This window comes from Schistocerca gregaria, chromosome 3, assembly GCF_023897955.1.
Source record: "Schistocerca gregaria isolate iqSchGreg1 chromosome 3, iqSchGreg1.2, whole genome shotgun sequence".
NCBI lineage: Eukaryota > Metazoa > Arthropoda > Insecta > Orthoptera > Acrididae > Schistocerca > Schistocerca gregaria.
This window is the reverse complement of record NC_064922.1, coordinates 685047428-685064478: the sequence shown is the minus strand read 5'-3', so window position 1 is coordinate 685064478 and position 17051 is coordinate 685047428. Positions and strand designations below refer to the sequence as shown.

Below are 17051 nucleotides of genomic sequence, written 5' to 3'. Positions count from 1 at the left end.
TTCCAAAAATGCTGAAACACATGTGTATTTATTTCCAGCTGCAAAATTGGCTTAATACCGACATTTTTCAAAAAAACTCTTCACCCCCTATTTCATCTACGTAGGGTTGGTAAATCAAAAAGTCCCTTCTTAAACGATGGCTACAGTATGAGATCCACAACTTCTCCAAATTTCAAGTTTTTGTGCTGAGCGGGTTGGGCTGGGCCATGTGAGACAATCAGACAGTCAGGCAGTCAGGACATTGCCTTTAATATATAGAGAAGAAGGTTAAGATAATTATTAGATAGTATTGCGGCAGACTTAAACGTGCCTACATATAATTGAGCCAAGGACCAGAAAACTGTTGTATTCGTAACTGTGGTAAATGTCGTGCATTGTGATCGGTGTATCAGTTTTTTTAATGTTACGTATGCAAATACTGGAGGCTTGGAGGCATGCGAAAGTTACCGCATAGATGTAACTAGTTGGGATTGAAATTATTGCCAGTTTGTCGCTGAGATGTTTTCCACCACTTGAAGTAGTTTATGGAAAAATTTGGGGAATGTGAATTCTACGCTTTTCCTACAGTATAGACTTTTTGAAAAGCCCATTGGAATGTATTTGGGTAAAATTATTGAATCACTGCCTGTTTTATACGATTTTAAAGTATTGCATCCCACTGAACATCCAAGGATGGACGGAAACAAGCGAAAAGTAATTTGTAGGAAACAGTGACTCGTTTAACTGGTCATCGCTTCCAATTAGATCGAACGCTTCTTCGTTTCGCCGAAAGAAGCCTTTACATTTGAGTCTATATTCAAGCGTGGAATTTCTTTTTCCCACGGAACACCTTGGAGATTTTAAATAAACGAACGCCTTTGCTGGAGTTTTGCAGGGGTTGGCCGTAGATGTTGAGACCAGCGATGATAACGAAGACAGATTAAGTTCATACTACATGAGTGAAGAAGTTATAGGGCGTGAATCGAGTATATGGGATGTTCCTCAAATTTCGCCAAGCAATTGGTACACAACCAGTAAACCCAGATTTCTTAAAGAATCGGACTCACATGTACTCGCATAAAACAGCTTCAGACTTCTGGTTACGTTACAAATGAGTTAAAGTTTAAGCATTTCACGTTAAGCATGTAATCGAGAAAAAGTTGAGAAAAGGTTTGAAATTATATTTAAAGTTTGTTGCAAGTCACTAAGAGCTCTCATTCTCAAATACTGTATGAATATAGCGTGCCGTGAGTAAGGCTGCGACAAGATATATAAAACGCTCTATCTCTAATGCTTATTTTACCGTGTTAAACCTTTAAAGTTTATATGTCTTAATGAGAAGATTATGACAGTATTTTAAATTTTTGAATTCTGTTGACATTTAATATGAAATGCTAAAACTCAAATTTGTGTTGCCCTGGAAGCTGTTAGACGGTAGCCAGCATTCGAAACAGCGTGATCTTGCACCGGATTAGTCTTTTACTAATATAAGTGTGTCCTGTGTGCTCCTGTATGCATAATGCTTGTAATTTTTGTATGTTGTGACACTTTTAAATAATTATATTTCAATGTACCCGTGTAAATTTATAATGATGTAATACATAATAAAATTTTTAATGAAAATTTCCGGAAAAGAGACTGGGATTATGCGTAACGTAATGATCATAATTAGCGGCGCATCGGCTTTTTCCCATTATTACTCGATGTTCACATAGCGAACTGCACTGCAACGATGATTCTCATACTCACAGTTACTTTTTCTCGAAAACCGTGGCAGTCGCTGTGTCACTGTCTTCTTCTTCTAATCGGCAATAGGATTTCATTAAAACGGAGAACGTATGAGTAGTTCTGTTAAATAAAAGTTTCATCACTGTCACAGCATATAAAAAAGCACTGACCTTACAGCAAAACCCTTGCCTTCAGTTTATAAACAAGCACTGACGGTACAGCAAAACCCTAGCTCCTTGGCGTACCATTGCTTATTGAAGATATTTTTCCAGTATCTTGAACCGTTAAATAAATATTATGAGTGGATCAATTACGTAAGCCATTCAACGTGTGATGATACAGGGACAATAATGGTTCTGAAAACAAAGTTCATGTTGAGGTACTCATTGGGAGTATTGACGAAGATTGGTGGCGAATGCAGTCATTAGCAACTCCACCCCGGGCTATAACGAGGTGTTACCTGTACACTATTGGATGTAGTGTCTAGTTCGAATAATGGTGCAGTATCGTAGAACAATTCCATTGAGGACGACAATATGGACCCGGTGAGGAAAGGGACCATAGGAACATATGTTGTTTGTTTTCTGGGAAGGAACCATTGCTGTAGAATATAATAAACGTCAACGATACAATATGTTGCCAGAACGAGATTTTCACTCTGCAGCGGAGTGTGCACTGATATGAAACTTCCTGGCAGATTAAAACGGTGTGCCGGACTGATACTCGAATTCGGGACCTTTGCCTTTCGCGGGCAAGTGCTCTACCAACTGAGCTACCCAAGCACGACTCATACCCCGTCCTCACAGCTTTACTTCCACCAGTACCTCGTCTCCTACCTTCCAAACTTTACAGAAGCTCTCCTGCGAAACATGCAGGACTAGCACTCCTGAAAGAAAGGATATTGCGGAGACATGGCTTAGCCACAGCCAAGGGGAGGTTTCCAGAACGAGATTTTCACTCTGCACCGGAGTGTGCGCTGAACTTCTGTAAAGTTTGGAAGGTAGGAGACGAGGTACTGGTGGAAGTAAAGCTGTGAGGACGGGGTATGAGTCGTGCTTGGGTAGCTCAGTTGGTAGAGAACTTGCCCGCAAAAGGCAAAGGTCCCGAGTTCGAGTTTCGGTCCGGCACACATTTTTAATCTGCCAGGAAGTTTGATACAATATGTTACTCAAAGCATATGCAACATATCTGTAGATTGTTCTGCCTTATGTTGTGTGGTGTATCTAAGTGTTTACTACGGAAGTCAACACCCATTCTCAAGTCACTAAAATGTTACTGCTGAAAAGTCCAGCATTTTAAACCTTCTCGCATTGTCATGAAGAGGCAACATTAGTAAACACAATGAGATTGTGGGGTTCATACCTGCTTTTCCTGCCGCTCTCAAGAGCAGGAGTTACCACCAGGTCTTGTTCCGCCTCTGTGCTGGATTCCTCATCCACATTCTTCGTCTTCTCCTCAGTCACTTCACTCTGCTCTTCCGGCTCTTCATCCAGCCTTTCCTCTATCGTCTTATGCATTGCTCTTTTCTTCGTCAGTACTCTAGACACGTGCTTCCTTTTGAGTGTCTGAGTGCCGATATTCTTCCGCTGTATTGGGGTGCGTTCCTGCTTTAGAAGAGTTCCAGTGGCTGCATCCGTTGGTAATGTCTCACCTACGCCCCTCATTAATGGCGATCCTGGTCTGCGTCTGTTTGGAGCTGCTTTGGGCCTGCTCTTCCTCACTGATGGCCTAGTCTTCTTTTGCTGCGGAACCTGCTCAGGACAGCTCGTTTCGTCCTCGCCTTTCTCTGACGTGGCTTGCATCTCTTGCTGAATAGCGTTGTCCTCCTCGAAGTGGAACTCCGATGCAAGGGAAGATGTTTCTCCAAACTCTTTCTCCTGTTGAATCTATAACACAGAAAATTCATTACTGTCTTATCATCTGTCTGTTTCTGAAACTCAATTAGCTTTATTTTAGTTGTACACAACAACTTATTTAGCTCCTACTTCTCAGGCTACCAATAACAAATGTGGCAGAGTATATTTCGAACGAAAATGCAAAATGTAACTTTTTCGAAAACAAAATAATAATGCCGGCTGCATATCTTTAGCTACTACTGTATGGACAAAATTATTTAGCATGTGTGCAATGGAGGTTCATCACAACAGCTTGAGTGGTTAGCGTACAGCACTCCTATCACTGAAGTAAAGCATGTGGAAGCCCTATACTTGTTCTTGATATCGAGTTTAATAATGCTGAAGTAGCTGGCGCAAAATTGGATTACTATTAACGTTCTGCGTTGTGAGTCAACTCTGTTACATGCTGTAAGACGTTTGGAAAGAGTATCGCCTGGAGAAATTGCTGTCTACAAAACTTTAATTTTAATTGAAGCTTAGTAGGCGCTCAACAAAATTGAAGCTTCATAGGTGCTTAACAAAAATGTATCCGTTGAGGTCAGTGCTGACAAACAACTGCTTATTGATTCTCGACATATTGAATGCTGATAATTATTTCATTAGTTGGCTTTTAGGTCGTAATAATATCATGAAGTATGTCGTTATTGATGAATTACCCATGTACGGTAGTATCTAAAAAGAGGATCTGCATAATCAATTTTTAAAAACGACTGTGGCTAATCGCCTTCTTGCGCGATGTTCTGTATGTTAAATGTAATGTGCCCATTATAGGTGATGTGAAAGAACGTCAGTTACTAAACATCTTTGCTTACATGGCCTATCATGAATGAAGTAGCACACATAATACAAGATAATAAATAAAACCTACTCTACCATTCTACTATCCAAGAGTTAGAAACTTTGAACAAATGACAGCGTACTGGCTGAAAATGTTGTCCAAAGGGCTACAGAATGACATTAACAACGAGACGTCCGGCACGCAGCAGCAGCCAAAACTGTAGCAGAAAGTAAGAAGGCTCCTCGGGTTCTACGCCAGTGGAGCAGTGTTCTCCTTATGTAAACAAATCGGCTATTTGATCTCGGATCCTTATGTAAACAAACTGTGTTTGTTTATGATGTTGCTATTGGCCCATAACTGTCAATTTAATTATGCTTATGTATGGATGAAGATAGGTGCCAAGTAGTCTATGTTTATTCAAGCGTCCTAGCTTAATCTTAGTAATTATATCTTAATACCAAAAAAGGCGTCTACCCTCCGCTACTTGTGCTCCCTCCCCCCACCACGACCCCTCTTAGGGTACCCAGCATCATGAGATGGGATTTGGCATTCGTGGTCTGTACCTCGTTCGAGCAATAACATTAAATTTGGGTGATATCGCAAATCTGAAGCAAAGCATCCTACACAGTGATACTTACAGTTTTGGGGCCTCCTTTACGCAATTTCCAGCAAAGGGTGACTCCTAAGAGCATTTTTTGACGTATAACGATATTCAGAATTTTGGGGATATTTCGCTGATTTCCTCCTACTTTCCAAGAATGCGCACATAATTATTAGTAGCTAGCACCACCGTGCATGCCCTGCAATCTTTGATGATTTTTTCTCAATATGACATATACACCCACTCTTTCTTTTTTCAAGAAGACACACGTAAATAAGTTCAACGACTATCACCATCGTACTTGCCCTGCAATCACACCAATGCATGGCGCCCTTGAGAGTTTTGGTAGTTTTTTATTGATTTTCTCCCACATGTTATCAAGAAGACAGAGAATGTTACCAAATATCTATTGCCTGTACACTACTACTAGTGTTCCTAGCACAACAACATAGGATAGGAAAGAGGGGAACTGCGAAAAATTATGAACTTTACTTAAAAGCAAGATAAATGATGAGGGACCTCTCTCCAATTGTCTGGAGCGCATCGTGTCAGGTCGGCTTCCGCATGCTCCCACTATGTAATCATAACTTCATACAGGGCAAATCGCTGCAACCGCTTGCTCATACTGATTCTCAACATTTGAGGGACTCAAACTGTCACCATTGACTTGATAATACACGAATAATTGTAATGTCTATATTTAACAGACGACACACCGTGTAGTGTGTCTGTCTTGCACTGTATAGAGTACCACATCCCGTCTCGCAACACGCCACTGCAGTCGTCGATCGGACCTCTGCCACCAGTCTTCCTCTGCCACCGCGCTACCGTCCCTTCGAACGCTCGTGAGCGAGTCGGTGTTTAGCAAGGAATGCGAATAGAATTATTTTTTTACTGGCAGAAAACAAAAAATGCAGCACGACCTCTCCCGCGAAGTATTCAAAGCACCTCACCGCGCCGAAGGCTGCTCGTATAGCAGGAGCGGCTCATGGTTTCATAAACTGGGGAAAGCTGCGACATTTATCGATCTGAATTAACCTAGACGTTGGGCTACGCTACGGGTCAGTCTGTCACCATAACCAAGGTTTCAGGAGAGGAAGGGCCGAGGGAGGGGGGGGGGGGGGGGGGGGAATGGGGGCCAACATCACACTCTAGCCAAACGTTTACATTATGTATCTTCGTTCTGTTTCATAACCAACCACTAAATAACATCATGAACTAACTCCAAGGTAAAATCTGTGAGTAGATTATTTATCCCGCCAAAAACAAACCCGCTGTGTGTTAGCTTCGCTGCATGCTTAATGTTTTTGGTATTTTCATTTCTAAATATAAGACTGTTAACGTTTTGTGCGTTCAACCTGCAGCGTTTGTGAGTTTAGCTGCATTGCATATTGCTCTTCTAAAATTGCGTGTATACCCTTGCCTAGTCTTACACTGCTTTTGTTCTTGATTCACGTTCACATTTTAACCGTATGTTCCGAAATTTTACCTAATAAACTGCACTCTGAATTCATCTTGTATTGTTTTCGAACTCGTCGTATGCTTCTGTTATTTAGAAGAAAGCAAATCTCAATAAACTCACGAATAATACGCTAACAAAATTGACTTACTAATAACGCAAGCTAACCGGAATGAGGAAGCAAGGAATCTAAAGTAACGGAACATATTTTGCGCACGAGATGTATTTCACGCCCTCTTTGCACTAATTACTCGTGAACACTGCTCTTCTAAAATTGCGTGTATACCTTTGCCTAGTCTTACACTGCTTTTGTTCTTGATTCATGTTCACATTTTAACCGTATGTTCCAAAATTTTACCAAATAAACTGCACACTGAATTCATCTTGTATTGTTTTCGAACTGGTAGTATGCTTATGTTATTTAGAAGAAAGTAAAACTCAATAAACTCACGAATAACACGCTAACAAAAGTAACTTACTAATGACGCAAGCTAACCGCAATGAGAAAGCAAGGAAACTATAGTAACGGGACATATTTTGCGCACGAGATGTATTTCACGCCCTCTTTCCACTAATTACTCGTGAAACTTTCGCTAGGTGTGATAGTTACGTTATTGTACTGTAGTGCACTCTGACGAGATATTTGAAAACTTACTTCCATGGTGGATATAGTAATCATCGGGACAGCTTCCTGCAGGACAGGAAACTGTGTGTCCGAGTCGACGGTAAAAACTCCGAAATGAAAGTGATCTCCGCAGGAATTCCGCAGGGCTCTGTCATTTCGCCTCTGCTTTTCAACATATATATATATATAAATGACATCCCAACAGGCCCCCTTGTTACGGCGAGTTTTTATGCGGACGATACGGCCTTTCTGACAACTGGACGACACTTGGACCAACTAATCGCTAGGATGCAACGGCTACTTGCTTTAATGGAACGCTGGGAGCTGCAAAATAAGATAACGATCAACCCGTCGAAGACGGCAGCCGTTCTGTTCACACAGAGGAAACCAGTTCTGAACGACAGACTCCAAATAGCTGATCAGTTTATCCCATGGTCGCCGGGAGTGAAGTACCTCGGTGTCTACCTTGACAAAAAATTACTCTTTACGAAGCATATTGACGACAAGAACACGGCAGCACAGAAGATGGCCAGGTCATTGATTCCTTTTCTGAAGAGTAAGGATCTCAACCCTAAGACTAAACTCCAATCGTATATTGCAACGGTGGAACCCACAATGTTGTATGGCTCCACCTCGTGGGGAACTACGTGCGTCTCGAACTACAACAAACTCCAAGCGCTGCAAAACATTTGCTATCGATGGACCACAGGAGCTCCATGGTGGACAAGAAACGTCGACATCCGCACCGCACTCCACGAGACCACTATACAAGAGAAGGTCCATGACAAGGCTCTACGAGTTTTTGACAAGATCGAAGCCCTTAGGGACGAAGCTCGACAATTAGAATCGGTAGGAACGGTAAACCCTGCAAGATGGCACAAGTATCGAGTGCCGACGTCAATAACGTTTCACTCCCCATAGGCAATCTGTCATAACACGAGGAAGCAGTCACGCATAACAGCCTAGACACAGCAGATAGACATCACCAAAGGCAGCGGGCTGAAGGACCCACTGAGTGCCCAAGCCTAACTGAATGTTTAATAAATTGTTTTCCTTTTATCCTTACATCCCATCCTAGAAGAATAAGTCATCAAGGATGATCTCTTCAGCCCACACTACACAGTTAAAAAAAAAGAAAAAAAATCAACGGTGGAAAAAACTGTCTAAAGCATTATGAAGACAACCATACTAAACGTCGATTAATGACGCATCAAAGCATAACAGAGATATATAGAGACACGGATTCGATAGCAAAGTTCCAGCAGCTCTGGTTATTTCTTTTTGATGTAAGCAGTGAAACGTGAATACTGTGCACAGGTTGGCAGGATACCCTTAGACTGAAATATCAGAGGCTTCTGGACGCCAGTAGGAGCTGTACTCGGAGGAAAGCTAGTCCCCAAACCTCGGCTACACAGAGCTAACGGACATTTCAAGGAGCAGCACACTACCTACTACCCTGTTCGAAAAACAACGCTTGATATCACATATCAAGTTCCAAAAACGTTGACCAGCGTTATTTAAATCAGTGTGGGAAATATACGATGTGCGTACTAATAATTTAAATTCTGTAATACGTTACTGAGAAATTTATATTAATATATATTGTGTAGCGACTCCGCCTCAGAGCCTTTAATTACAAGCCGTGGCTGCCCTGTAGGGAGAACACAACCCGTCTTCATTCACTGCCACAGTCGCCTGCAGACCACCCAGCATGGTGGAAGATTTGTTAATGGTGAGAACATGGGTAAACTGACACTTTAAAAAGGGGGCGAGAGTCGATCACTTTTTAATTTCTTCTAATTGTTATGAGAAAAAAAATATGATTTCCTCCAACTTCTGTTTCGCGATAGTAACGCAAAGAGAAAATTAGGGGTAATATGAAGGTTTACTGAGAGACATTCCTTCCACAATCCATTCCCGAATGGTATAGAAAGAGATGATGCTAACCGTAGAGGAAACAGATACCGCTGTTAATTTTTAGTTGTGACACATTGTATCTCTGATCACTACAATAGTGAAACTGAAGAAAAGGAAGAGTCATCTTTCGTAATTGGGGCGTCAGTTCACGGGCGATACATTCGTCAATGATCACTCTGTTTGGATGAGGGAACAATACTAGAATGGTCAAACCGTGAATTTTTTAAAGCTATACCTCTAGAAATCTATAAAGGCTTTCTGTCGCGTAGAATTGATGTCATATTCCTTGTAAATTCTATACCAACGCGCTAATAAGGTGCTGGAATGGATTAAGTCTGTATTAGCCATCTATGGGTTAGCGTATAGATTTTTAGCCAATTAGTGTTGTGTGTATGCTCCTTTAAGATAAGGAATGTTAGTATTGTCCTGCAGCTCAAAATTTTTGTCTTTGGCGCTGTTTAGTATCTGCCTCTTTAATAGGAATTACTTCCTGTCATACATGTCTTAGAGTGATGTTTTCTTTCTTCCATAGAATCTCATTTACGTTTCAAAAAAAAATGAGGACTGCATATCGTAATACAGTAGCATTTTGAAACGAGGAGAAGGCAGGTAACCCACCGGAAGTAACAGCGACTTGTAGGAAGCCCTGTGGCAGTTATGTGACTGCTGGTATAATTGACGTAAAAGTAAATAGCTGTTTCAAATTGAGGGAGGTAGGAGTTGGAGATGCATGCAAGTACTAGAGGGTAAAGCCTGGCGCGTTGGAATGTCAGAGTGGTGATGTTTTACTAACAGTAGATTATATGGGAATACTTTCCCCAGCATTAATAAATTTAAAAAGAAGCGTTAGAGCGTTACAACACGTGACTACTTACCGCATACAATGACATGAGAGACTCTTGCTGCGATGGCACCTCGAGTGGCATCTAGCTTATCTGCCTGTAGGTGAGGGGTGGATGGATGGGGGTGTGCGGTGTAGGGCCTAACCTTCGGTCAAGACAAGGAGTGAGAGGTCTGTGCTTTTATTGTCTTTTTATCCACGTAGTCTACCAACCTCCCAGACACCCACTGCAGTGGCTTGCTTAGCGTCCGTGGCAGCGAGTGAAGACGGATTGTATTCTTCTATACAGGCTGCATTCGGCTTGGCGCAGTGGAAACGGGGGCACTTTGAATACATCACGAGAGACAACACCTTTCTGTACACCACCGAATCATCAGCAAACAGCCGCAGATTGCTGCTCACTCTGTCCGTCAGATCATTTATGTATGTAGAAAATGAACTGAGGTAAAGTGCGTATCTTTGCACCAGGCGCTGGTCACTTATTTGTATGTGTCTCTACACTGCTTTTAGAATCAGTTCCCTGACGATGTCACCTCCCTGTACATGACAGCCTCGTCTAAGAACAGCTTCACTGAGCTATAGACGTTATCTGACAAGGCAAACACAGGATCGGCAAAATAAAATTGATACAGAAAATATTTGTAAGACTGACAATGCTGGAAATCGTGGTTTTTATGCAGCAATCGTTTGCTGTCACAAGTCAGCGCATTTGCAACTCCCCCTTGCCATATTTCCAGTATCACGCTGTGTCATTACGTGATAGTGAGTGAGAGAAGGAGACGTGTTTAATATCCAGTGGAATGCAACACAAATGATGCTCGTGATATAAAACAGTGTGTGTTCACTGTCAAGTGATATGCGAAGCATAGTTCGTGTAAAATATGCGCGGAACTGTTTGCACAAGAGTTTAACACGGAAAGCGTTTTGGAAAAGCCTCCAGAAAAGTCTGGAGTGAAAAACTGAGTGGTAAAATGGTGTGAGGCAGGCTCTGTAGAGAATAAAAATTGTAACCATCTGAAGGGAAGTGTAGAGCAAAACACGACGAAATCTCAACGATGCTTGTCTGTGCAACTGGGAATCGTGGAGAGATCGTCATGCTGAAACACTATCGAAAAGAATTTGCGTCCTTTCTTTACAAATATACTGTTGTTCGTAAGTGGAAGCTTGCAGACGAACTTTCACATATTGATTTCTACCGACGGTTTCTGAATTAAGTTGAATTACGGCTTTTTCATTTCTTCCGATGAGGCCTGGTTCAGGCTGTAAGGGTATGTGTACTCATAGAACATATGCAGTTGTGCGTCAGAAAATGTCAGCAGTACTCTGAAGCGCCGTTCCATAATCTCAGAGTTAGTGTTTGCTCCTCGGTGTCTGGTGTCCGTATCGTAACACGATTCTTACGCCAAACTGATAATGTTGGCCAGCATGTCCATAAACTGTTTAATCCACATGTCCATCACCTTACAGAAAATAAAAGACTGCATTGATATTTTCAGCAAGACTGGGCTAAAGCACACAACGAATTAACAAACTTATCACAAATGTGTGAGGTGTTCTGTGAGAAGAGGAAAATCAGCAGAGGCAGTGCAATGAACTGACCACTTCGATCGCCTGATCTCCCTTCTGTGATATTTACCTATGGGGCAAATTGAAGGGTTAGACTTACCCAAATAATCCTCAAAAATGGTTCAAATGGCTCTGAGCACTATGGGACTTAACATCTAAGGTCATCAGTCCCCTAGAACTTAGAACTACTTAAACCTTACTAACCTAAGGACAGCACACAACACCCAGCCATCACGAGGCAGAGAAAATCCCTGACCCCGCCGAGAATCGAACCCGGGAACCCGGGCGTGGGAAGCGAGAACGCTACCGCATGACTGCGAGATGCGGGCAATAATCCTCATATATTGAAGAGGTACAGTAGAACACTGAAAGCGCTGTTGCTGCTATCTATCAGACAGAGCTGCAACGTGTGTCTGAGTTTGATTAAAAAAAAAAAAAAAAACGTAGCGCTGGATCGACTTGAGCTGTCGCCATTTCCAGCATGTTCAGTGACGAGAGTCATTCTCGAGACAGTCTTGTTGTAAATATTAGACGAGTACCAGGCTCTGCACGAATAAGTACAATGAAGGGCGAAAGAAACGGGTACATCTGCCTAATGTCATCTAGGGCCCCGCGAGCACGCAGCAGTAGCGCAACACGATGTGGCATGGACTCGACTAATGTCTGAAGTAGTGCTGGAGGGAATTGACACCATGAATCCTGCAGGGCTGCCCATAAATCCGTAAGAGTAGCACGGGGTGGAGATCTCTTCTGAACAGCACGTTGCAATGTATCCCAGATATGCTCAATAATATTCATGTCTGGTGGCCAGCGGATGTGTTTAAACCCAGAAAAGTGTTACTGGAGCCATTCTGTAGCAATTCTGGACGTGTTGGGTGTCGCATTGTCCTGCTGGAATTGCCCACGTCCGTCGGAATGCACAATGGACATGAATGGATGCAAATGGTCAGAAAGGATGCTTACGTACGTGTCACCTGTCTGAGTCATTTCTGTATCATTGATCCCATATCACTCTTTCACACGCCCCACACCATTACAGACCCTCCACCGGCTTTGACAGTCCCCTGCTGATATTCAGGGTCCATGGATCCATGAGGTGTCTCCATACCTGTACACGTCCATCCTCTCGATACAATTAGAAACAAGACTCGTCCGACCAGGCAACATATTTCCACTCATCTACATCTATATGATTACTCTGCAATTCACATTTAAGTGCTTGGCAGAGGGTTCATCGAACCACAATCATTATATCTCCCTACCATTCCACTCCTGAACAGTGCGCGGGAAAAACGAACACCTAAACCTTTCTGTTCGAGCTCTGATTTCTCTTATTTTATTTTGCTGATCATTCCTACCTATGTAGTTTGGGCTCAACCAAATATATTCGCATTCGGAAGAGGAAGTTGGTGACTGAAATTTCGTAAAAAGATCTCGCCGCGACGAGACACGTCTTTGATTTAATGACTTCCATCCCAACTCGCGTATCATATCTGCCACAGTCTCTCCCCTATTACGTGATAATACAAAACGAGCTGCCCTTTTTTGCACCCTTTAGATGTCCTCCGTCAATCCCACCTGGTAAGGATCCCACACCGCGCAGCAATATTCTAACAGAGGGCGAACGAGTGTAGTGTAAGCTGTCTCTTTAGTGGATTTGTTGCATCTTCTAAGTGTCCTGCCAATGAACGCAACCTTTGGCTCGCCTTCCCCGCAATATTGCCTATCAACAGTCCAATGTATGAAATGGCAGGCCCAGGCGAGGTGTAAAGATTTGTGTCGTGCAGTCATCAAGGGTACACGAGTAAACCTTCGGCTCTAAAAAGTCATATCGATGACGTTTCGTTGAATGGTTCGCACAATGACACTTGTTGACGGCCCAGCATTGAAATCTGCAGCAATTTGCCGTAGGGTTGCAGTTCTGTCACGTTGAATGATTCTCTTCAGTCGTCGTTCGTCCAATTCTTGCACTATCTTTTTCCAGCCACAGCGATGTCGGAGATTTGATGTTTTACGGGATCCCTGATATTTACGGCACATTGGTCGAACGGGAAAATACCCACTTCATCGATACCTCGGATATGCTGTATCCCATAGCTCGTGTGCCGACTATTGCATCACGTTCAAACTCACTTAAATTTTAATAACCTGCCGTGGTGGCAGCAGTAAATGATATAAGAACAACGTCGGACACTTGTCGTCTTATATAGGCGTTGCCGAACGCAGCGCCGTATTTTGCCTGTTTACGTATCTCTGTAATACCAGTTTCTTTAGCGCTTCAGTGTATTTGTTTCAATCTTATACTAGCCCTTCTCCTCCTTCCCCCTCTCTGTCCATCCCCTCCTCCTCTCTCTCTATCCATCAGCTACTTCCCCTCTCAATGTCCATCTGCTCCTCTCCCTCTATCAATCTGCTCCTTCCCCCTCTGTCCATCTCCCCCTCCGCCTGTCCATCTCATCTTACCACCTTCCTCTCCACGTCATCATTCCTATCCCAATAGGAGGTTGCTGGTTCTTACCCCCACAGTATTTCTTTCCAGATAGTAAGTATTATGAGTATCAAATTCGGTTGAAATCCATCGAGGGTTTTAGCAGGAGCTTTTTGCCTGTAACTTCGCCAGCATATGCACGTGCCACATGTATTTATCACATTTCACACATAAGTTATCCAGCATCAGAAGAGAATATCGCCCTGCAGTTCCGTGTTCATGCAGCTTAATTCTTATGACGTCATATCCAGCTCGTTAGTTGTCACGTCGTATCTCCTGAACTATATGTCGTCCAATGATATTTTCTAGGTATGTACATCCAGTGGTATATGTGTCTATTGTCTGCGAAATGTGTTGCGAATAGGGTTAGTAGCAAAGAAGTAATAAATTTAAGTGTGAACCATGTTGCGGCGGTTTTTCACGTATCTCAATGTTGATGACGGCATACGTCCTATATTACATGACGAACAATGATATAATTTTTCAGGCATGTTCAGTAGTATTGTGAATACTGTCTGCAGAATTTTTCACGTACATAGTTGGTAGTAAAGATGTGATAAATTAGAACGTCATACCTCATGCAGCACTTTTATTGCATTAACAGCGAAAATAGAGTGAGCGATGCACTTTCACCATTTTGTGGGGGGGGTGTCTGCAAGAAAAAATTTCATAAAGGTTTGAAATTGTGAGAAAAGTTTGGTGGAAGTCGATCAGTGCTCTATTTCTCAAATAATTCATGAATAACTTCTAAGTGTTCGCGAGTTGTTAGCTGCACTTCTTTTTCATCCCCAACGCTTTGACAGGTTGGTGGTTTTCATCCCCAGCCCAGCACAGCGATTCGTTACAGACAGTGAGTAATATGTTTACCAAATTTGGCTGAAATCGGTCCAGTGGTTTATGAAGCGATGTGGAACGTACATTTTCATAATACACTCCTGGAAATTGAAATAAGAACACCGTGAATTCATTGTCCCAGGAAGGGGAAACTTTATTGACACATTCCTGGGGTCAGATACATCACATGATCACACTGACAGAACCACAGGCACATAGACACAGGCAACAGAGCATGCACAATGTCGGCACTAGTACAGTGTATATCCACCTTTCGCAGCAATGCAAGCTGCTTTTCTCCCATGGAGTCGATTGTAGAGATGCTGGATGTAGTCCTGTGGAACGGCTTGCCATGCCATTTCCACCTGGCGCCTCAGTTGGACCAGCGTTCGTGCTGGACGTGCAGACCACGTGAGACGACGCTTCATCCAGTCCCAAACATGCTCAATGGGGGACAGATCCGGAGATCTTGCTGGCCAGGGTAGTTGACTTACATCTTCTAGAACACGATGGGTGGCACGGGATACATGCGGACGTGCATTGTCCTGTTGGAACAGCAAGTTCCCTTGCCGGTCTAGGAATGGTAGAACGATGGGTACGATGACGGTTTGGATGTACCGTGGACTATTCAGTGTCCCCTCGACCATCACCAGAGGTGTACGGCCAGTGTAGGAGATCGCTCCCCACACCATGATGCCGGGTGTTGGCCCTGTGTGCCTCGGTCGTATGCAGTCCTGATTGTGGCGCTCACCTGCACGGCGCCAAACACGCATACGACCATCATTGGCACCAAGGCAGAAGCGACTCTCATCGCTGAAGACGACACGTCTCCATTCGTCCCTCCATTCACGCCTGTCGCGACACCACTGGAGGCGGGCTGCACGATGTTGGGGCGTGAGCGGAAGACGGCCTAACGGTGTGCGGGACCGTAGCCCAGCTTCATGGAGACGGTTGCGAATGGTCCTCGCCGATACCCCAGGAGCAACAGTGTCCCTAATTTGCTGGGAAGTGGCGGTGCGGTTCCCTACGGCACTGCGTAGGATCCTACGGTCTTGGCGTGCATCCGTGCGTCGCTGCGGTCCGGTCCCAGGTCGACGGGCACGTGCACCTTCCGCCGACCACTGGCGACAACATCGATGTACTGTGGAGACCTCACGCCCCACGTGTTGAGCAATTCGGCGGTACGTCCACCCGGCCCCCCGCATGCCCACTATACGCCCTCGCTCAAAGTCCGTCAACTGCACATACGGTTCACGTCCACGCTGTCGCGGCATGCTACCAGTGTTAAAAGACTGCGATGGAGCTCCGTATGCCACGGCAAACTGGCTGACACTGACGGCGGCGGTGCACAAATGCTGCGCAGCTAGCGCCATTCGACGGCCAATACCGCGATTCCTGGTGTGTCCGCTGTGCCGTGCGTGTGATCATTGCTTTTACAGCCCTCTCGCAGTGTCCGGAGCAAGTATAGTGGGTCTGACACACCGGTGTCAATGTGTTCTTTTTTCCAATTCCAGGAGTGTATATCGATTTTTCGGGCCTGGTTTCTTTTGTTCATTGTTGTGGTTATTTGAACGAAGACTGGTTTGATGCAGCATTCCACACTATCCTAGTGTGTGCAAGCCTCTTCACATCTGAATAACTACAGCACTTACGCGCATACACGGACGGTTAGTGCTGGTTATAGATGACGCTGGAGTTGTCGTCCTATAATGTTCTATATGTACTCGACTGGAGACACATCCGATGATAGAGTAGGCCAAGGCAACATAATGTCACCCTGTAGAACGGCATGTGGGCAAGCGTTATCCTGTTGGAAAACAGCCCCTGGAATGCTGTTCATAAATAGCAGAACAGGTCGAGTCACCAGATTGACGTACCAGTTTGCAATAATGGTGTGTGGGGATAGCTGCGAGAGTGCTCCTACTGCCATACGAAATCGAACCCCAGGCAACAACTCCAAGTGCAGTTCCAGTGTGTGTAGTAGGTAGTTATGTTGTTGCAGAGCCACAACTGGCCTCCTGACCAATACAGGGCCGTCACTGGCACCGCGGCAGAGCCAGCTTTCAACAGAAAACACAACAGACTCCAATGGTCTCTCGATTGACATCAGAGAAGTGGAAAATGATGGTGGTTTGGGGTCATTGGAATGCACGCCACAGGGCATTTGGTTCAGCTGCCCTTGAAGTAACCGATTTGTAGCAGTTCATTGTGTCGCTTTGGTGGTAACAGTTTCTCATATTTCTGTTACAGATACAGTTACGATGGGCTAGAGCAATACGCCAAACACGATAGCCTTCCCTTTCTGTAGTGTCAACGTGTCTGTCCCGAACTGGTTTTCAT

The 17051-nt window shown here is 43.9% G+C and overlaps 1 protein-coding gene across 1 annotated transcript in view; it reads right to left on the bottom strand.

The window, feature by feature from the left end:
- Window positions 1-17051, bottom strand: part of LOC126355559 (microtubule-associated protein 1B-like) — a 59199-nt gene that overhangs the window by 12926 nt on the left and 29222 nt on the right. The window contains exon 5 of the mRNA XM_050005919.1: window positions 3070-3593. Coding sequence (XP_049861876.1) covers window positions 3070-3593 — 524 coding nt within the window. The remainder of the gene's footprint in view (window positions 1-3069; window positions 3594-17051) is intronic.